This window comes from Chenopodium album, chromosome 8, assembly GCF_948465745.1.
Source record: "Chenopodium album chromosome 8, dcCheAlbu1.1, whole genome shotgun sequence".
NCBI classification, from domain to species: Eukaryota; Viridiplantae; Streptophyta; class Magnoliopsida; order Caryophyllales; family Amaranthaceae; genus Chenopodium; species Chenopodium album.
Window position 1 is genome coordinate 5,665,985 of NC_137841.1, and position 21,742 is coordinate 5,687,726.

Genomic DNA, 21,742 nt, shown 5'->3' on the forward strand with positions numbered 1-21,742 from the left:
TTCGAGGGCACAGCTACTTTATAAAAATGAAAACGAAGACTAACTACAGCACAACCTTCATCGCTTAAATTTGAAGCTTGTTAGAATATAACATGAATGTTTGTATACACTACCATCAATAGTTCTGTAGTTCACAATCTTCTATTACAGCAATAGTAGTGGAAAACTACAATTATCACTCTTTAAGCCTCCTAACTGTAGGCTTTTTTGTGTTACAAGCAAAATTGCCCAGCTAAATCAGGAAAAAAATATCAAATAACTAAACTACAGTTAGCTCCCCACACAAGCGACTCCCCCCCCCCCCCCTCCCCCTGTCCCGTTCACTCGAATAATAATGAATAAAAAGGAAAGTACAATTTGAATATTTGATATTGCTACAGGCTTGCAGCAGCAGAATATGGTCAGGTTAGAGATTCGGCTCCATATTTGAACTCATCAACTGGTAATCCCGGCACATTATTACACTGCCTACAGAATCCTCCTTTAGGTCCTGAGGGCGTGCGCAGCATTGTTGTGCTTGAGATTACAAGCTGTCGAGGTCAATGATAATTATATATCTGAGAATCTATGGTCTGTGTTCAATCTGTTCATCAATAAAATTGTTGTTCCATGGGTGCAATAGAACTCTAGGAAGTCATTTCGACACTCAGATAACAATTAACAAGCGTCTACTTTTTATCCCAGTTCGGAATGTTGGCAGTAGCTTCATTCACCATAGAAACCAGGGTGACCTGTCGATTACATATATTAAGTGCTTAAAATCAGAGAAATTCATTGTCATAGAAACCAGTATTACACTTTGACGTTTGAACTAGTTACATATATTATGCTTTTAAAGTGCAAACCGTAAGTGTTCCTTTTCCAAACTCAACTGATCTAACTAAAAGGCTCAGAATCCACACCGATACTATACTACCAAACCACATGTTGGATTGGAGGAAAAAACACAAAAGATATAAGATACAAATGCTGACAAAACTACATAGTACAGAAAATCCAATGCAACTAGATTACATCAGCCCAAGAGATGTATCTTTTAAAGTGCAAACCATAGTTTTCATTTACCCAAATTTTGACCACTCCTTTGAAACACCCCCCCCCCCCCCCAACAAAACACACACACACACACACACACACACACACAAAAAAAAAAAGTAAATCAGACCAATGTAGCATTTGATAGAAAGGATGAACTCAGTTACTCAGACATCGTTAGAAAATGTCTCTATGAGAATGACACATTTCCACAAATTATAGTTCACCTCTAGCATCTAAGCACAATACCTCAATTGCTACCCCTTTGAATCATTAATTTCGGTTCAAGTCCTTATCAATCAATCAATCAAAGCCTTAATTCCATAAGCATGGTCAGCTACATAAACCAAATTTGATTAAATTTTTACTTATGAATAACTCTATATGGACTGAAACATTTGACTCAGTATGAAAATGAAGCTTTCTGACCACTTCAAATCTTTTACCAGCAGCTAAGCCTTTATGGTTATGTTAAGTTATATAGCCATACGGCATACGATGATCAAGTACAAGACATTTACAATACTATAGGTCTATAACCAAGAAGCACAATGTAACCCAAACTGAAATCACAAGACATTCTCCAGAAAAAGAAAAAGTTAACTTACCACACTTTCAGGAACTCCTGGAGGGGGCATGGGTAGGTTTTTAGGTGGTGGTCCACGCAAGTATGACCTTTTATCAAATCTCCACTCGCCAATTTTTCCATATGTAAGCTCGCCCTGACATGGAGAACATGAAGCAATTATTGTCTAAAGTTTGGCGATCATAATGCAGCCAGCAGAATGCTAAATTTGAAGTCAATAAAGTTCAATAATATATCATTCAAGAATGTATGAACAGCCGGAAAACAGAGTTTACAGTTAGAGACCATTTCATATGATATAATACTCGCACCTTCAGCTACTTTAAGGACACAAAAATCAATACAAACAATTTGGGGTACTAAAAAGAGTAAACTACCTTCATGTTGTAGTCACATCCATAAGTATAGTGAAGAATATACTTGTCTTTAGTCGATAGATCCCATGGAGGCTGAAGAATATATGCATATTAGAGAGTTTTAGCAGAAACAAACTTCTCCTAAAATAACGTTGAAAGAAAGAAAAAAGAGGAAAGGGGCCAAGGTGGGGGAAGTAATGATGATATATTTTCCAACAAAATGACATACCTGGAGCATAAAGTCTTTTTGGAGGATATGCTTCACCCCATGTAGTGCAGATGCAATAGCGTATGCATACCTGTTACAAAATAACAGCTTTCAGTCAGAACTGATTAAAACAAATAAAGTCAGGAACAAAAAACAACTCTGTTGTAGAGAGTTGCATCTTACATTTCTAGCACCCATCCAAAAGTTTTATCAGTCTCCGGATCTTCTTTCATCTTCAAAGAAACATTCATCCATGTAGGTGCAATTTTTGCCAGTATCTCCTGGATAAACCATTCAAGATACAAGTTTAATTTTCTTCAAAAATAAAAAACTAAAAACACAAAACACAAAACTTTAAACTTAAAAAGAGCACAAGAAAGAAAACGAGAATATCCTAGATTCTTAATAATAGCTATTTTCATAAGTAATGGATAAACACATGGTTAGGTCTATTACAAAATACTTTTAAAGCAAACCCTACCTTTTTAATTATTACAGGAGAATTTCCGATAGGATCAACATTTGTGATAGGGCCATTTTCCAATGGATAAAACTTCCTTACAATCTTTTCATGGTCAGCAGGCTTAATGTAGAAAAAGGGGAAGGCAGCTGGAAGTCCTCCGAGTGCTAAATTAGGCAAAGGCCTCAAAAATATATGATCAGGCTCAGCCATCAATACATACCTGCAAGGTAGAATACTTTGTGCTCAATATCATTGAATTTATGAATTATAAATTCAAATGACTGCAGGATCAGAACTTACTCCTCTTTAATTGGAGCCTTTACTAGCCATTGAACAAAAGCCCACGGTCTGTTCAGCACAATATAGCCCTGAAAAGGATGTGCAGAGATGTATTAGATTGGCTCAATTTATGAGCAATATAAAAGAAAGCTAACAATTAACACATCAAATTCGACAAACAGTGGCCCAAAAGTTCAAGATGTTTATGCAGCTTTTGAAGTGGAAAAAATTGTAAATTTCACTAATAAAATACACCATCCAAAACAGCTATTTCAGAGTTCAGACTCTGAAAATTGGCTATATTTTAGACTGAAGATTGAGACAGAGTACTTCCTTGGCTCCAAACAGTTCCTCGAATCCATACACGAAAAACCAAAAGGTTTTGTCCACTTTCCAAAAGAGCGCATTAAGCAATTTCTTAAGAAAAAAATGTACCATACTGTGAAATCGGACCGTGTAACTAACAATAAACTAGAAAATGAACCCGTGTATACATTTAGCTACAGGTAGAAGTCACAGCGTTGAACTAGAATTATTGCTAGTTGTAAAAAGCTGAAGTGTGAATTGACATAGCACTGAAAGAGTCGAGGCTTTTAAGCTCTTAGAGCAGAGGTAAGCTTCCTCATTCAACTTGGTGTGATCAAAGGAGTTAGGAGTATAAAAGGGTGATATCGAGAATTGTATTTATGAAATTTATAAGTGGATTGTAAAATGAAAAAGCCAGAAGTCTCTACCATAATTCTGAACCTTCTAACTTTCCTCTGAGTTTTCACTTGCTCAAGCTCGTCCAAATTATATCATTTTATATCAATTAATCTCAATATTTGCTCATCTTTCTTATCATTTAATCATCTATAAACCTAGATCTCATTTGTATAGCTTTCAAAACCCAAACAATAGCCTATAAAACCCACAAAGTACAATCTTTGAATTTAGCCTGATTCTCATCCTCCAACACAACACAACTATTATAGGGATTTCCTTAAGGTAATCGGAGAAACAATTATCATAAGTGTAAATATTATAGTGAAGGAACCTCTAAATGATAAACTTGATTATGCATCAAAACACAATTGTAGATAATTTCCGGTCACATATCATCTTCTGCTTCCCTTCAAGCAATCAAGCTCATACTATATGCGATTCAAGGTTCTGTATTAGGTAAAAAAAAAACTTAATAACGGCTTGATTAGTTAAAATATATACATCCGTTGGCCAGTGACAAGATAATGCAGACATAGGAGTATATATGACTAATTGATGAGATCACTCTAGGAACATTTAATTTCCCACACTATATCATGGCCCAAAAAAAAATAAAAAAAAATAAAAAAGAATCAACATACAATACATAATAGCAACCAATTACAAATTGATTACAAAAGCCTCATCAGCAGAACAAGACTCTCCTAGTGTACAAAGTTCCTGAAAACAAAAGTTGGAAATCTCTGAATCCTTTCACAAAAAGGGAGGGAAAAAATTTTAGTTCAAAATTCTAATATTTACAGTGAATTCATTTGTGGTCTTCATTTTATGCTGTGACATTCTCTCCTCCTAAATTTAAAATATCCTATCATGTTCTCTGACAGTGAAACTGTATAATCTTTACCAAAATATTAACAGCATCATTTTGTGAAAAAGCTTACAAGTAAACAAAAGATGTGCAAAAGAAGCAATTTGCTTGAAGAAAGGAAGAAAAGAATTACAGAACCAACTAACCAAGACATAAATGATACAGAGTATACTACAAAAGTTAATAACAAGAGAACAAAAGCAAAAAGAAAGTACAAAACAAACACTAACCCGATCCAAACCAGCAGGAAGAGGATCAACGACGAAAGTTGGGATCTCATCCATCAAGTCATCAGATCTTCCAGAATGCAGAATTCTAGTAAATCCTCCAAAATCAGATCCAGGCAACTCCTTCTGCTTCTTATACCAGTAGTACATAATTCGACATTGCCATTTACTATAAGGCGCATCCGTTGCAGTCAAAGCTACATGAAAGGGTTCTCTACCTCCTTTAGGTCTCTTCAAATGCTCAGGAATTCCAGTTATAGGGTCAATTAACATATCATTTCCTAGTTCATTCCGAACCCATGAACTTAATCTTCTATTATGGATCACCATAGTAATTAAATTATATGTTGCAAAGAAAAATCCAAGAGCCAAAAGAATCAACAACAACGGCGAAGCTCGTCCCATGTTCTTCCTCTCAATCATAATCAATTAACACACAAAGTTCTAATTCCAACAACCTCAAACACTCAAAATTCAAATAACCCACTTCATCATTCACCTTATTCAACCAATTTAACCCAAATTCAACAAAAACATCCAGCACATTCCTCAATGATCCCACTTCAGGCTATAATTCGACCGCGAAATTAACAATAAACTTGATGTTACACAACACTAAAACAGTTTTTAAACTATACCCACTTCAATTCAAGCTACAATAATTCATCTGCATCAAAAATACATCACCAAAACACATTATGAAACAAAATTCAAATTATGGGTATATTACAATTCAAAACCAAACAAAATAAATAGACCAATTGAATCAAAAATTCAAAATTTGACTGAACCCCATATAAAATTTAAAATCTAAAAATACAACAAATTGATAAAATTAAATTAAATTAAAGAAATAATCAATGAAAGGGATTGGAGTTGAAAAATGTTATGTAAGAAATAAAAACAAAATTAATGACAGAGAAACAAGAATAAGTATGTAGTAACTGTACTATGAAACAATAAAAAGATAAGATCAAATGATCTAACTAAGTGTATGAAAACGTACAAGTGAAGTAATTAAAAAAATGGAAGAAAGTGCGTTACATGTAATCACTGACCTGGATGTGCAACGGCAAATGAGAGAGAGAAAGAGATCCGAATGTGGGTTATTCGGATCCGGGTATTATGAGAAAGATGGAGAAAGTTTTGATTTTTATAAAGAAGTTGCAGTTTTATGATTATGATTATGATGATTCTAGTTTAAAGAGTGCAAGTTTCTCTCTCTCTCAGACAATGAACAAGTCTTTTATTTTATACAGTATTTATTATACTTCGTATTTTTTTCAAATTTAATTTTGGAAGATTGTGTTGGAAGAAGTGTTTTTTCTTTGATCGATTGAGGGGGTTCGGTAGAGGGGCAATTAATCAAGTCAACTCTTTACCTTCCTATTTTGGAAGTATTCTGATCATTAATAACTTATCCGTTTTACAAATACAATGGGGTACGAAGTATCTATACAGTCTAATGTCCCAAAAAAAAACAATTATTAATACAATTATTAATACAAAGTATTAGAAACTAATTATGCTTCTGGGAGTAGATACTAATTATGCTTCTAGGAGTAGAAAACAATTATTAATACAAAGTATTATGATTATTATCAAAAAAAAAAAAACTAGATGGGCGTAGGCACCCAAAGTGCATCAAATAATTAGCATCATTCTCATATTATCATCAGCTCATCACAATACCTTTCAAATGAATTCAATCATATACAACTATACAAGTACATTTTTTTGCAGGAAACCGAGCTAATGAATTAAATTAAGGACAATAAGCCCGAGATCTCCGGAGGGCAATGATTAACCCACACTTGTTCAATCCCGAATGGCACTAGCTTACATAGGTAGAGATCTCCGGAGGGCAATGATTAACCCACACTTGTTCAATACAAGTACTTTACATGAATAGATATAGTACAATTGATGTTCAGCATTTGCCTTTGAGCCGTAATGTGAATGCTTGCAATGCTAAAAGAACTTCCTTTATCTTTTTTTCGGCATCTGCATCAATTAAGTTACCCTCACTGTCAAACTTAGCAGGAGGTTGGAATGCATTCAAAAAAAATTCTGGCTTGTTGATGAAATGAAGATCAAGATAAACTCCAATTTGCCGTAGATGATACTGGGCTCGGCCCCCACCAAAGCCTCCTCCGGTACTTATGATTGCAGCAGCCTTATCTGCCCAAACATTCGGGGGCCTAGATGCCCAATCTATTGCATTCTTCAACGGAGCTGACAAAAAAAAAAAGGTAAGCAAAAAATTAAGCATCAACCAAGAGAAAATTGCAGCAACATTAGGACAGAGCCTGCCAAAACAAGGTTTCAAAGATTTATGACCAATTCCAAGTAATTCGTAGTAGAACAAGGAGAAATTCAGCAAGATTGAGGGATTAGATGATTTAATCCCTTCCCTTCGTCCTTTGTATGTTTGAGCTTCGAAAAATATTCATGGATGGGTTCTGGGATGGATAAAAGATGCAGGTAGTTGACATTCACATAATTACGCAGATTGGAAAGGGTAAACCACTACATAATGACAAAACTAGAGTCTCACCTGGAAGGAATATTTTAGTGAAGGATGGAACTTAGAGCAAGATGCCACTATAAACAAAAAGTTAAAGACTTTGTTTTGGGAAGTTTTAATGCATCAGTTGGGCATCTATTATGGGATTAAGGCTTTGATTGATTGATTGATTGATTGATTGAGTTGGGCATCTATTATGGGACAAAAGAAGTATGAATTTATTCCTTAAAAGCTCCAAACATATAAATTTGTTCAACCATGAATGAACTGGCATGAAAGTTAATTATATGCCAAATTACACTATCAAAGTTTCAAAAAAAAAAACTCTGTCAAAAGGGCAAAAACACTAGAAACTTGAATAGTATAGATTGACTGGTGAGATACCAGTACCATTCGAATTTTGAAGAAATAAACAAGGTAACATTTGGATTTGCTTCTGTATCGGTTAAATAGAGAATACGGAAAAGGGCCTTGATGGAAAGTTATTTGGCATAATATAGGTTCGAACACTATATATGCAAGTGGATAAAACCAATATGCAATATATGAAATGAGCAAACACTAATACAATAGAGAGCATAGGTGAATCAACTCCATGCATTACTTAAAGTTAGAATTTGTATTGCAATTTGGGAGCTAAGAAGAATTTTTTTCTTTGTACAATGAAGGTAATTTTACACCCCTAACAAGTCAATAGAGGCATAGAGCACTAGAGACTACAAGCAACAGGCCATAAGCTCTAGCAACAGAAGTATCAAAAATGTAGTACTTAACCTCATGATGGTACTTGACCAAGATGTGCAGATTAAAGAGTTCTCCGTGAATTTACATTTTTATGCAAGTCCCAGCAGTTACTCATATGGAGAAGGATGAGAGACAGTAATGCTTAGGACCTGTTCACATTTACTGAACTGAGCTGAACTGAACTGATTGGAGCTGAACTGAACTGAACTGATTGGAGCTGAACTGAACTGAACTGATTGGAGCTAAACTGAACTGAACTAAGCTGAAATGAATATTTTATGAGAGAGGGAAATTAAGAGCTGAACTGAACTGATTGGAGCTGAACTGAACTGAACTGAAATTAAGTAAATGTGAACAGGCCCTTAGTCTTAAAGATTATTCAAAATGTATTCTAGCCTTCTAGGTTGTATAAGACCTCTAACTGGATCTTCCCAGCTGCAGATATATAGGTGTTTATATTTGCACTTTGCAGAGCAGAGCAGACAATTGGATCATATACAAGACGCAAATAAGCTCTTTATCATGGTGACACCTACATAAGTTCAGGTACTTCTTCCATCCTCTATTATACACAGTATCTTTTTTAGGGAACACCAAATGACAAAGCATAATTAATTGATGCCTCCAACTTCTCATTTTTTTCTTTCCCAAGTCACATTAAGGGGTCGTTTGGTTGGGGGTAACCAAGAAAGGGAATGGGAATCAACTAGCCCGATTCCCGATTCCCTTTGTTAATGTTTGTTTACCACTTTCTTTCATTCCCTTTCCTCTCTTCATTACCCCAAATCCCTCTAAGTTCGTTCCCCACCCCCCTAGACTTTTCCATTCCATTCCCTAGCCACCACCACACCACCACATCACCACCTTCCTACCTCCACACACCACCGAGAAACCCAACCACCGCACCACCCATTGCTTCGCCGCCTCTCCGACGACGTTTGCCGCGTCTTCGACGACCTTCGCCGCGCCTCCCCCTCCCCGTAAAACTCTCTTCTCCTCACGCAAACACTAACCCAGCCCCTAGAAATCCCTCCCTCTCCCCGCAAACTCTCTTCGGACGGCGGTTTTGCGGGGAGAGGGAGGGATTTCTAGGGGCTGGGTTAGTTTCTAGGGTTTTCGAGGTTGATTAGACTGCTGCGCGTGTGCGGTGGAGGGCGGCGAAGGTGCGGCGAAGGTGCGGCTGGTGGTTTGGTGGACGGATGGTGGCTACAAAAGGTGGAAAGTGAATGAATTAGGTGGTTGTGGGATGGTTGTGTGGTGGTGGGTTGATGGGATTGTTTCCCTTTGTTTCTAAAACAAACAACATAGAGAATACTGGGTATTTTCATTCCATTCACTTTCATTCCCTTTGTTCATTCCATTCCGTTTACCCCGGGTGAACCAAACGGCCCCTAAGTATTCTAGTGTAGTACGATTAGGAAGATTGAAATCTTAAAATAAAGTACTTGCTGACCAAGAAAAGCAAGAGAACTAGATTTCATAAGGAAATAAAGGAATATAGTTTATTGTAGAACAAACATTTAAAAATCCTAAATTTAAGATTACTGTGTTGTCAAAGCATAAGCCGCCAACAAGTTAACATGCAATGCATTTTGCTAAAAAAAAATCAGTAGTGGAATGTTGAATTCTAACTCAAATATCTCCATCCAAACTTAAACTCCGTACTTCACTTAATAATATATTCAAAACCTTATGTCATCACCAATAATCCCCAAACTTCTTGCAATACTGAATGGACAACCTAACAAACTTGACCACTATCAAGAATAATCAAAATGTAGATTTGTAATCATTGGTCTATTATCTTAACCCATTAGCTATTGTCGCTTGAATTGGTAAACTGGACTAAATAAAGGATTCGGAAAATTAAAACAGCAAAGTGAAAGTGACATATATAATCCAAAATCATTGGGAGAAAGTATGAATCACAATAGACCTTGCCACCAGCTGATTAAATTATGCTGATATTCCTAAACCAATTGGGGAAAAAAATATCCTTAAAAGACCGGGCAATATTATGCACTTGTATGGGTAGTATACTACGAGTATTATTAATAACTAATAAGAAAGCATAATAAATTACATTAATTGATTATCAATCAACTAAAGAAATTCCAAAGCAACACTACATGATACCATAAAATATACAATTTCAATCCGAAAAGCATGTTCCATGAAACTAACAATAATTAAAAATCATATGTAGTATTAAATAACAATCATTTTGGCTTCAGGCAGTAGCATAGACACGATTCGATCCTAGATCTTGCATTTTGGTACCACCTTACAAGACTTTTAACCAAGGTCATTGACATTACCATCTAAAAAATTTGCTGCAACACAAATTCCTCTAACAGTAGCATATTTTTTTCTTTTATTTTGAAAAAAATGCAATTAAATCTAAAAAATTTGCTGCAACACAAATTTCTCTAACAGCAGCATAATTTTTTTCTTTTATTTTGAAAAAAAATGCAATTAGAGTAAAAATGTCCCACACTTGCATTTTAGCAAAAAAAAAACAAAAAAATCAAAAACAAAATATTGCCCAACTCAACCATTTTTAGCACATATTCTTACAAATTAATAAACCGAAATTAGTTGATCATAATTCCCTGCTTTCGTTCAAAAAAAAAAAAAAAAAACTGAAATTTTGCCAAACACACAATTACTTAATATATCTATACAATAGGATAATCAAGTATCAATTAATACTATAACACAAAGCAAAAAAAATGGTAAAATTGCAAAAATTGAAAAAAAAAAGAGAGAGAGAGAAGATATCATACGAGCGACAGAGAAATTATACTCAGGAGAAGCGAAGAGAACACAATCAGCTTCCAGAATTTTCTGGCGAAAAGCTTCAACAACGGGTGGATAAGTACCGTCAACCTCGAGATCAGTGTTAATCATCGGCAATGGCGAAATATCGATGGGATTGATTTTCATTGTTTGTATTGATTCTGAACTTATCTTCATTGCTGAATTCATTCAAAATTTAAAATAATTTAACAGAATTAGAATTTGTGGGTTTTTGAATTTGATTGTGGAGAAGAGGAGGAGAGAGAAAGTACCTGCTCGGAGGAGACCTCTGTTGTAGGAAGCTTTGCGAAGGGACCCGCAAATGGCGGCGACATTGATTACTGGTTTTGCTGCTGCTGCTGCCGCCTCCATTATTCTGAGATTATTATCAAAATTTAGAAGGTGGGGTTGGTTTTCTCGGTAGAATGGAGAGAATAGCGAGGCACTCCGCACTCCGCACTCGGACCGACACCCTACGTAATCTAGACATCAGATATACGGAGTACTCGTATATACTACATCCGTTACTTCTTACTTTTATTTCCTTCATCCCATAATATAATTTCTGTTTTCTATTTTAGAGATCTAAAATATTATTTGTCATCAAGTTTCATACGTGGCTGGTCACACCGTACAGTCAGCCACAATTTTTCTTTTATTTTTTTATTTACAAATCTTCTCTCTCCCGTCTATGTCCTCTTTACCCACACATCATGTATACCATTAATTCTCCATCCATTTTCTCTCTCCTCCTTTCCAAATTTAGCTAAAGGTTTCTCATTAATTCTCCACCCATGCTGCCACTTTCTCATCCTCCTACAAGCTAGAGGTTTTTAAGGCTAAATTCAGCCATAAAAACTCTAGATCTAGAGTTTTCATTGACAAATTTGGCCTTTTTTTAACCATATTCAGAGTGAAATTTGAAGCAATTATTAAATTTTAAGGTATTTGTTCATTTAATTTTTTTTTAATGATTTTTATTTTTTTCGAGTGTTTTTAGTTTATGGCTGTCGTGGTGTGGGTGTGTTTGAGTGGGTCTGGTTGGGTAGGGATCTAGTGGTGGGTAAGGTTTGGGTGAGGTTTGGGAGCTATCGTGGTGTGGGTCTGGTTGGGTGTGGTTTGGTTGTGGGTTCGGTGAATTGTGGTGGTGGCGTGGTGTTGGTGGTGTGGGACAATTGGTACGACAGTTGGTGGTCAGGTGGTGGTGTGGCCATAGGCGGCGTGGGGCAGTGGGTACGACAGTGAATGTGCAACATGTGGTGTAGGTTAGTCGGGGGTTACTAGATCGGTTAGGGGTTGCTTGGGGTTACTAGGTCGGTTAGGGGTTACTTGGGGTTACTAGGGGTTACTAAGTTGGTTAGGGGTTACTGGGAGTTACTAGGTCGGTTAAGGGTTACTTTTGTCTAGGGCTTACTTTGTCTGAGGGTTACTTTGTCATTTACTGATTTGGCATCCTGCCGCATGGCAGAAACGCACTGTTTGTTTGTTTGGCTGTTTCTATATTTGGATACCATGTAAAAGCTTTATATCCTCACTTTTTAAAGTTTATTCAATATACTTCCTAAATTAACCTTGAATTTTGCATATGCTTTGTACTTTATTCACTTTTTCTCTTTAATTTTTGTCAATAATTGTACTTTTCACTTTAGTTAATGTATTTCATCCACTTTTTTCACTTGTTTCTTAAATGCCATGAAAAAACACATGCAAGAACTATATTATGGGATAGAGGGAGTAATAACAAGGTGTATGACATATTTTCAAGCGTTAACCCCCTAACTTGAACCCCACTGAGATCATACACTAAAGTACGGTGGCGTCCAAAAGGAAAGAAGATAGAGCAAAAGAGTCGCCAACAAGTTTTTTAGGAACTTGTAAACTGTTCACAGGTGAAGGTTACACCCCTTAACGATCCAAGAGATCGTCAACTCCATAAAGTCTTGAACCAAATAAGGGTTCGGGGATGAAGGTACAAATCCAACCTAAAAGAGATTGAACCTGCCCTAATAATAGGCCTCTACTTTATTCTAATCGTATTCATGTGCGCTTTCTGACTAACATACAATCAATAGGATTAGCCTAAACCTGTTTATCTATGTTGGTTGAATTTAATGCACAAATAAAACTATTATTGGCGATCACTTGAATTATAACCATATTAAACCTAACAAGATTATTAAATGTCTTATTAAGCGTGATTACAAGTACCAATTTTCTTTAAACATGCATAAAAGGCGTGATCAAGCAATAAAAATAAATAATCAAGCAACATAATAATAATCAGAATAATAAAATTATAATCACAACAATCATAATTAAAAATAATCATCATAACAATAATTATAACAATTATAATCATAAATCATAAAAAATAAGCATAATAATAGCAAGATCCTAGGCATGATACTAACAAGATTAATAACAAACCCTAGCATGTCACTAAACAATAAAAATCAAATCTTTGACTCTAACATGATACTAATTAACAATCATAAATATTAGGAAGAACATAAGAAGCATCGTAACAATCATATTTGATATTAAATTTACCCTAGACATGATACTAGGAATCATAATAACAATCTAAGCATGATTTCTATATCATAACATCAATAAAAACCATTAAAGTACTTACTTTGATGCCTCGTACCTCAATCTAATAACAAAATACACACGTTAGTAACTTCAAGGAAAATAATAAACAAAACAATTAAATTAAATAATTGAAATAGAGATTTGGGACCAAACCCTCATAAATTAAACCTTTCACGTCTAGGGCGAAGGCAACTTCGAATATGGCTAGGTGTTTCTAAGTCTTGCGAATGCGGAATTTTGTATATGAGAAAAGCTAGTTTAGAAAAGAGAGAGAGAAAATAATCAAGAGAATCTTGATGAGAGTTGGTATATTGTATATGAGAATTGGTTAAAATTAGAAAGAATAAGAATTGATGATTGTTGATGAATGAAAATTAGTTTTTTAGATTAAAACTGGTTATCGAAAACAGAGTTTTTAGTACGTTATTTATAGTGAAAATCAGCCAAAAAGATAAAATATCGAAACAGAGTCTGGCGCACAAAAAACCTGATCAGCGCCAACGCTGGCCATTGGCGTCAGGCGCCAAGCGTAGCGCCAGGCGCTACAGCTGGCGTTTGGCGCTGATTCAGAAAATCACGCGTTTTCTTAAAATCAGATAAAAATTGCTGTACAGGAGGATAAAATCATATTTCCCTCCAAAATGCTCTTTGATTTTAATTAAAACTCTGAAAAGTCAACAAAAGTCAATTTATCAATGCTAATTGAATTAGGAATGAAAAGAACCTTCTAGAAGAATGTAGAAGACTAAAACCATTCCTAATTGCATTAGGAATGATAAATCTATATTAGGCCCTCCCCTAAATCATTGGGCTGCATATAAGGCTCAAAACGGGCCCAGTTTAGTAAATTGGTCATAACTTCCTCAATATTCATAGAAATTGGACTTATAATATATCGTTGGAAAGCTCTTGTCAAGCCCCATCCAACTACACTACTATTGGACCCATATCATGGACCAACCAAACTGGATTGACTGTTTTCTTAAAATAAGTTTTCAAAAACAGAGAGAAGAGAAAAGAATTAAAATTATCCGCAATACTAAACTTTCCACACTTTCACTTCATTCGATCATGATTCGACGCAAAAGGTACTCATCACTAGGTTTGGTTTTGGGGAGACACAAATGCGTGTCTACACAAGGGTATTATTTGTAAGACAATTTGTTTAAAATATTTCTTGGATTTTCTGCATTGTAACCCAATAACTTTCCATTTACTACGATGTGCCCCCTTTTTTGAGAAACCACACTATAACCCCAAAATACATTTAATTTATAAGCTTGCTTGTATCCCCACGTTAACAAATTCCGTTAGTGGGGTTTGCTCTCCACTTAATAATATTTTTTATCGATTTGTATGTTGAAAATTGTTCTATTTAAGGTTTTGGGGGCTATTTTAGGCTTTTAGGGTCCAAATCGAGTACAAATTTGGCAAAAATATAACGTAAATGTCTCGTTTTGCGTATTAAATACTTAAACACGTAAATCAAGTCATTTCTTAATACGCTAAAAGAGGTTACGTGTTTTTTCCCCAAGATTTGAGCTCAATTGGATCCTTAAGAGACTAAATAGCCCTCGAAATCTTTAATGAAATAATTTTCAACACGCAAATCGATAAAAAATATTATTAAGTGGAAATTGGGCCCCACTAGCGGAATTTGTTAACAGCGGAATAACGACAAGGTTACCGTATAGAAACTAAATGTATTTTGGGATTATAGTGTGGATTTCTCAAAAAGGGGGCACATCGTAGAAAACGTAAAGTTAGAGGGTTATAATATAGAAAAACTCATATTTCTTTGTTACAACTAAACAGTAACGGAAGTATTCCATAGTGTATACTATCTCCGTTTTTTATTAGGTGACACATTTTGACTTTAGCACTATTCACAGACTTCCCTTTGATTGTGTTTTGTCATTTAATAATAAAAAACATAGTGATGTAGGATCTTGTTAGAATCGTCACGATATATATTTTCTAAATATTAACTTTTTATAATTTTTCCTTATTGGAAATTAAATATATAAATGGTTGAATTTGTGCATTGACAAATGTAACACCCCGATTTACTAGCTATTAATAAACAATAAATAAAGGGAATATAAACAACCTTTAAATAAAATTGCGGAAGTATACACCTAAATCGGAGGTATTACCGCCACACTCAACAACCTGTCAAGTGTTAAGGCTTACAAATCCCAATAATTATAACCCAATAAATCTAGGTGAGCTATTTACAACTTTACAAACTCGTTATAGCTTACTAATCGATCACTTGAGCTCCTTTAGCTACGATCACTTGATTAACCTGCTTAAACAATCTTGACTGCTCACCATTAAGGACAAATTCCAAAATAGATCGTCGCAGAGCCACCATAAGAAAAAGACTTGGCCGCAAATACAAGTAGCACATCAAAACACCACACACGTCAGCAAAAGCTGAGTAATCACCACATATCAGAATATAGAGTATAATATAATAATTAACATTACTAGATCAATTAAACAATGTAGTTCGAAACTACATTACACATTGTACTCTGAAAGTAACCTTTAACAACTCAACCTCGAATAATAATACGAACTTTTACTCAATTAACTCATATAACCCATAGGTGTGCCATGCTCTTTGTTTTATACCTAGCCTTGGACATGGGTAATTCAAATAAAACCAACAAGTATAAAAACTTGAATATTCCCAATAACTAGAAAACACCTTGAACCAGACCACATACGGGTCAATTCCCATTGTAGGGGACCATAGAAAAATAAATAATAAAGATTGTACCTCATTCTTAACTCATGATTATTACCCTCTTACCAACAAGCCAAGGACTAAGTCATATAACGCCGAGCCTCAAACCAAGAACAAAATAATAATTCTCAACTTTTTGATCTCGTACATCGATCAAATAATCATTCACATGATAATAAATTCTCAATATTGGCACATGCTCCCAAATAATATAATAATTCAAACTCGATTCAATCGTAATATATCTCAACTCTTATAGGGCAATCATACTAGTTACCCAAATGTAATCAACTCTCAACCCAAAATAATACTCTACATTAGTAACCCTAAAACCTCAATATAACAATACTCCCTAAAATAACAACATTAAAAACCCTAACACGAATAACACAATAATCACTTCGAAAATTAAATCATAAAATAAAGTACAACAAAAGTAATACAATATTCAATACCAATCAAATCATATAATACCATATAATAATCAATTATATACATGTACAAGATTACAAATAATAAATCATACAATTCATATATAATAAGAAGAAATATAATACAAACGACTCCAAAATAAGTTTCGTGTGATTACATAAAATAAATAATACAATCAAATTATAAACAAACGATATAAGGGTTAATAGTGTGATTACCATACGGATGAATTCACTTCGGACTACGGCAAGAAATAGGCTAACATAGGCTTTGATTTTACCAAAAAAAAAAAAAAAAAATTTTCATGTGGCTTCTCCATTGATCTCATCATGATGTAACCATCAAACAAAACAATTGATATGATGATGGAAATTGTTGAATGAAAAAGAAAATTTAATGAAGAATCAAAGTTTTGGTATTAGTTAACATAAACCACGCACAAAAAACGAAAACCACTGCTCCCTTTTTTTATTTTTTATTTATTTTTTATTTTTCTAAAATACAATAACTTTATTAGGGTTTAAGATAATTTATAGTTCGTAAACAAGAGTTCTACTGGACATAAAATAGGAATTAAAAATTATTTTATTTATTTTTCCATAAAATATATTTTATAAAATCGTAAAATATTTGGGTATTACACTCTACCCTCCTTAAAACAAGTTTCGTCCTCGAAACTTAAAAAAGAGAATTTTAGGGTATTACAATCTACCCTCCTTAAAAAACAAGTTTCGATCTCGAAACTTAAAATAGATGAAAAATAACTTACTTGTAAATTTGAAAAAATGTAAAAACTAAATCAAAATTTTCTGTATAAAATATATAAATAGAGTAATAAAATAGTAGGAGTATTACATACAACAAACATAACTAAAGAAACGTGTCAACTAAAAAGAAACGGAGGAAGTATAAAACGAGTTGGTACTCCATACCAATTACCAATACTTGATCCAATTGTCCTAATTCGAAAAAGTGAACCAATTCATACTTATATAAGTTATATTGTTGTACGGGTTAGTGATTTAGCATGTATCAAACTCTATTTTAGGGCTTGTTCTCATACACTGAACTCAGCTCAACTGAACTGAACTGAACTGAAATTAATATTTTATAAGAGAAGGAAATTAGGAGCTGAACTGAGCTGAACTGAACTGAAAATAAACGTATGAGAACTGACCCTTAGTCTCAACCTAACTAAACCTAACTAGCCCAATCTAGTGATCCAAATTGACACTTCACCATAGAGACATAGGCCCTGTTTTTATTTACTTTACTGAATTGAACTGAACTAATTGGAGCTGAGCTGAGCTGAACTGAACTGAACTGAATATTTTATGAGAGAATGAAATTAGGAACTGAACTGAACTGAAATGAACTGAACTAATTGGAGCTGAAGTGAAGTTACTGAACTGAAAATAAGCTGAAGAAAATAGGCCCTAGTGTGAGAACCGAAATGTACCTCCTCCACCTTAAAGAATTAAAGCACTTATACTTTTATTTTGAATTTTTACTTTGACAAATAAACCACAACTTTTCTTTTGTTGATACATGATTATAAGTTTTATAAGATTCAAATTAATGTATTGAGAAATTTGACTGTGTTAATTATTTTAAAATGGGGGTAATACGTTGTTATTGATACGAGTAGTGTTACAAAACAATAATCCGATGTCGAATGCAGAGGTATAAATTCAACTTTTCCTGCTAAACCAAGCCATAAGGTACATGGATATACTTTATTTTCACTTTCTCTTTTTAATCCTTGGACTATAACTTTATTTATTTATTTATTTTTTGGAACCCGACTATCACTTTTTTTTTTCTTTTTTTTTTTTTTTTTTTTTTTTTATGAATAACCCGACTATAACTTTATTAGTACTCGTTATTTAAGGGCTTGTTTGACATTATTTTTGGTTTTCAGTTTTCTGCTTTTTTGAAAACCAAAAACCAAAAACTGGAAACAAGAAAAAGGTGTTACCACTTTTCTGTTGTCAGTTTTCAAAATTATCAAGATTTTAATAAGTCTATATATTTTTTGATTCATTATGTGACATATATAATACACTTTTAAAAAAACAAAAAACCAAAAAACAAAAAACCACAGCGATGCCAAACGAACCCTAAGATAAACAGATTGTTTAAAATAAAAGTGACATATGATTGAAACATGTAAAATAAGTACAATAATTATCCTTACAAATTCAACATTTACAACAATAAATTTAACGTGAAATTACTTGATCGTTCAAAATTGATTCGTACTAGATGATGCAATTGTCACGTTACTACATTCAACATTACATAACTCTCGAGTTTAAAGCAAACTAATGTGATAGATACTAATACATTAACCAAAATAAGGTAATTGAAAGTAGACTTGTTTATCCTTGAACAATCTCTAACCCAAGCCGGATTAAACTAAACTTGATCAGAACGACCCATTTGAAACCTTGTAAAACGCTATTGAGATTTGCCTTTGATAAGGCGGAGTGTAAATGCCTTCAATGCAAGGAGCATTTCCAGCAACCTTTGCCTGAGATCTTCATCAATCAAGTCACCATTAACATCAAATTTTTTAGGAGGTGAAACAGAATTCACAAAGAATTCAGGCTTGTTGATGAAATGAATGTCAAGGAAAACTCCGATTTGGCGAAGATGGTATTGCCCACTTCTGCTGCTGGCTTGCACACTGGCTACTGCTGCTGGCTTGTCTGCCCAAGCGTTTGGTGGTCTTGATGCCCAATCTAGTGCATTTTTTAATAGTGCTGGTACAATATAAAGGTTGAACATAAATAAGTTACTTCACTATAATTATAAATTTGTAATCAGTATTAGTTTATTGAGGTATAAATGGTATTATGCATAAATTCATTCATCAATCGACAAAAATATGAAAGTAGACATAATAATAAACTTGATCATATTTATGTATTAAACTAGTCATTTGGACTGATTTTATGGTTTGATTTGTTTTATAATACTATATGGTTGCTAACTTGTTGAGTCATTTAGTTTGGGTCGGACACAAGCCGGGTCATATTAGGTTATTAAACTAGTCATTTGGACTGATTTTAAGGTTTGATTTGTTTTATAATACGTATATGGTTGCTAACTTGTTGAGTCATTTTGTTTGGTTCGGGCACAAGCCGGGTCATATTAGGTTATTTACGAAACATTTTACTAGTGCTACGAGTTTTGATGAGTAGGTGTTATGAATGGGTTGGTTTATGTGTAAGAGACTAATCATGAAACTTTTCTATCTGATTAGTCAATTAAGATGATCTCAATGGGGGTCAATTGTTGACAATTCTAATTATAAAAAAATCACTTGTAGTCTAATTAATATTAAATTATTAATTCATTCTAAGTTTAGTTCAAATAAATTTTGATTCAAAGTCAAAATTGGGTTTTTAATTAACAGGTTTAGTAAATTTATATATAGCTAATTTAATAGGATCGATTTTCTTTTATCGTATAGCTAATAAATAGGGATGACAATGGGGCGGGTCGGATGCGGATGATGATACCTCCATACCCATACCTGCCTAAAAATCTTATACCCATCCCCGCCCCACCACCCGTGGCGGGTACAATATCCATATTCATAGCCGCTCCACCGAGTACAAGATAGGATCCATCCCCACCCCATCACCCACTTGGATATTCATACCCACCTCATCCCCGCACCAAAATTGTCCCAAACCCATTGCCATGATGCTCTATTGTATCACATTAATGACAGTTATACCAAATTAGGTTAAGAAAATTGGGACTTTCACTATTCAAACTTATTGGGTCTTAAGGTATATTAAGTTTCATAAGGGTGAGTTTATCCGCAGACTCAGACCCAGACTCTAGACTTTGCTACATCAACTTTCCCTTAACTTTAAAATGTTTTTTTTATTATTCAGATTTATACAGGAGTTTCTCTAAATTCACACATTATCCCAAGACTCACTCCAGACTCACTTCAGACTCACTTATCCTCTCAAAAATATATTTATTTATTTATTTTATATATCTTTAATTATTTTTTTAAAAAAATTATTATAAACATTATTAATATTAGGTGATGAGTTGGCAAGAATTGGTTGGCTAATGAGAAAATATTGCAGCATTTTTGGTCACATGCAAAGTGTGGAGAATAGTTTTACTTTTACAAACTCACTCCACGCTTGAGTCTTGAGTGAGACTCTACTCAAGACTCACTCCAAGACCCCTTATAAACTCACCTTAAGTTCTAAACTCTTCTAAAAAAAATATGGTTCGGGAATAAGGTGGATATGGGGCGAGTCTACTCTGAAATTCATACCCACCCATCACCCATGACGGGTACACATTTTATACCCATCCCCGCCCCATCACCCGCCAAACCTCCCTCTATCCCCGCCTCGCCCCACCCTACTTGAGTGGGGACGGGGATGAGATGGGTCTCCCATTTAACCCGACTCATTGCCATCCCTACTAATAAAGCTTAACATTTAAAATTCACATAGCATAAACTAAACTAAATGTACTTAAAAACATCAAGATAATAATTAGGAAAGTGATAGAAATACTTTCGTGTGACAGAGTAATTATAATCAGGAGTAGCAAAAAACACAGCATCAGCTTCACGAATCTTGCGTCTAAACTCTTCAACCAATGGAGGGTAAGTGCCATTCACCTCAAGGTCAACATTCAACATTGGCAATTTTGATAGGTCTAGTTCTTCCATTTCCATTCCTTGTATTTCTGACTCCTTCATTGCTGTAAAACAATCACACAATCAATAATATGGATCATATTCAATTTTAGTCGAAGATTTTAAATACTACCTCCGATTTTTATTAGTTGCAACTTTAGAATATATCTCACAAATAATAATTCAAAATTACAAGTAAAAAAAGCCAGAGGTAATAGAAAGAACAAAAAGAAACGAACAAGTAATATATTAGTGCGATTAAAAACATACCTGCACGAATGATGCCTCGATTGGTAGAAGCTTTACGAAGAGAGCCACAAAGAGCAACGACCTTAATCACTGGTTTCTCTTCCATTTCACTTCCCATTTTCTCTTTTTAATTAGGAATTGATTTATGTGAAAGCTTAATGTTTTTTTTAAAAAAAGTTTAGATCTTATTGTGTAGATTCATGGCTTTATATAAGGGAGGGAAAATGAAT

At 34.3% G+C, this 21,742-nt stretch overlaps 3 protein-coding genes and 1 pseudogene across 5 annotated transcripts; all 4 read right to left on the reverse strand.

Moving 5' to 3' along the window:
• Positions 1 to 314: 314 nt before the first annotated feature.
• Positions 315 to 5,977, reverse strand: LOC145555724 (hydroxyproline O-arabinosyltransferase RDN2-like). 3 transcript variants are annotated; one of them, XM_081617451.1, is made up of 9 exons: positions 5,786 to 5,977; positions 4,731 to 5,394; positions 2,949 to 3,016; positions 2,667 to 2,868; positions 2,369 to 2,466; positions 2,207 to 2,276; positions 1,999 to 2,070; positions 1,644 to 1,757; positions 315 to 530 (listed from the first exon to the last, which is right to left on the reverse strand). In XM_081617451.1, the coding sequence occupies exons 2-9, from the start codon at positions 5,148 to 5,150 to the stop codon at positions 402 to 404; spliced, it is 1,173 nt and encodes a 390-aa protein (XP_081473577.1). In that variant the 5' UTR covers positions 5,151 to 5,394; positions 5,786 to 5,977; the 3' UTR covers positions 315 to 401. The 3 variants fall into 3 exon arrangements, with proteins under 3 accessions (XP_081473577.1, XP_081473578.1, XP_081473579.1); XM_081617453.1 differs by having other exon boundaries at positions 391 to 731; XM_081617452.1 differs by lacking the exon at positions 5,786 to 5,977 and having other exon boundaries at positions 4,731 to 5,767.
• A 390-nt stretch (positions 5,978 to 6,367) lies between these two features.
• Positions 6,368 to 11,278, reverse strand: LOC145555726 (NADPH:quinone oxidoreductase-like). Its single transcript, XM_081617454.1, has 3 exons — positions 11,070 to 11,278; positions 10,785 to 10,976; positions 6,368 to 6,962 (listed from the first exon to the last, which is right to left on the reverse strand). The coding sequence occupies exons 1-3, from the start codon at positions 11,167 to 11,169 to the stop codon at positions 6,658 to 6,660; spliced, it is 597 nt and encodes a 198-aa protein (XP_081473580.1). The 5' UTR covers positions 11,170 to 11,278; the 3' UTR covers positions 6,368 to 6,657.
• A 7,761-nt stretch (positions 11,279 to 19,039) lies between these two features.
• LOC145642666 (NADPH:quinone oxidoreductase pseudogene) lies at positions 19,040 to 20,179 on the reverse strand (annotated as a pseudogene).
• Positions 20,180 to 21,086: 907 nt separating this feature from the next.
• Positions 21,087 to 21,630, reverse strand: LOC145642668 (NAD(P)H:quinone oxidoreductase-like). The gene is made up of 2 exons (XM_081693846.1): positions 21,534 to 21,630; positions 21,087 to 21,328 (listed from the first exon to the last, which is right to left on the reverse strand). The coding sequence occupies exons 1-2, from the start codon at positions 21,628 to 21,630 to the stop codon at positions 21,087 to 21,089; spliced, it is 339 nt and encodes a 112-aa protein (XP_081549972.1).
• Positions 21,631 to 21,742: the final 112 nt, after the last annotated feature.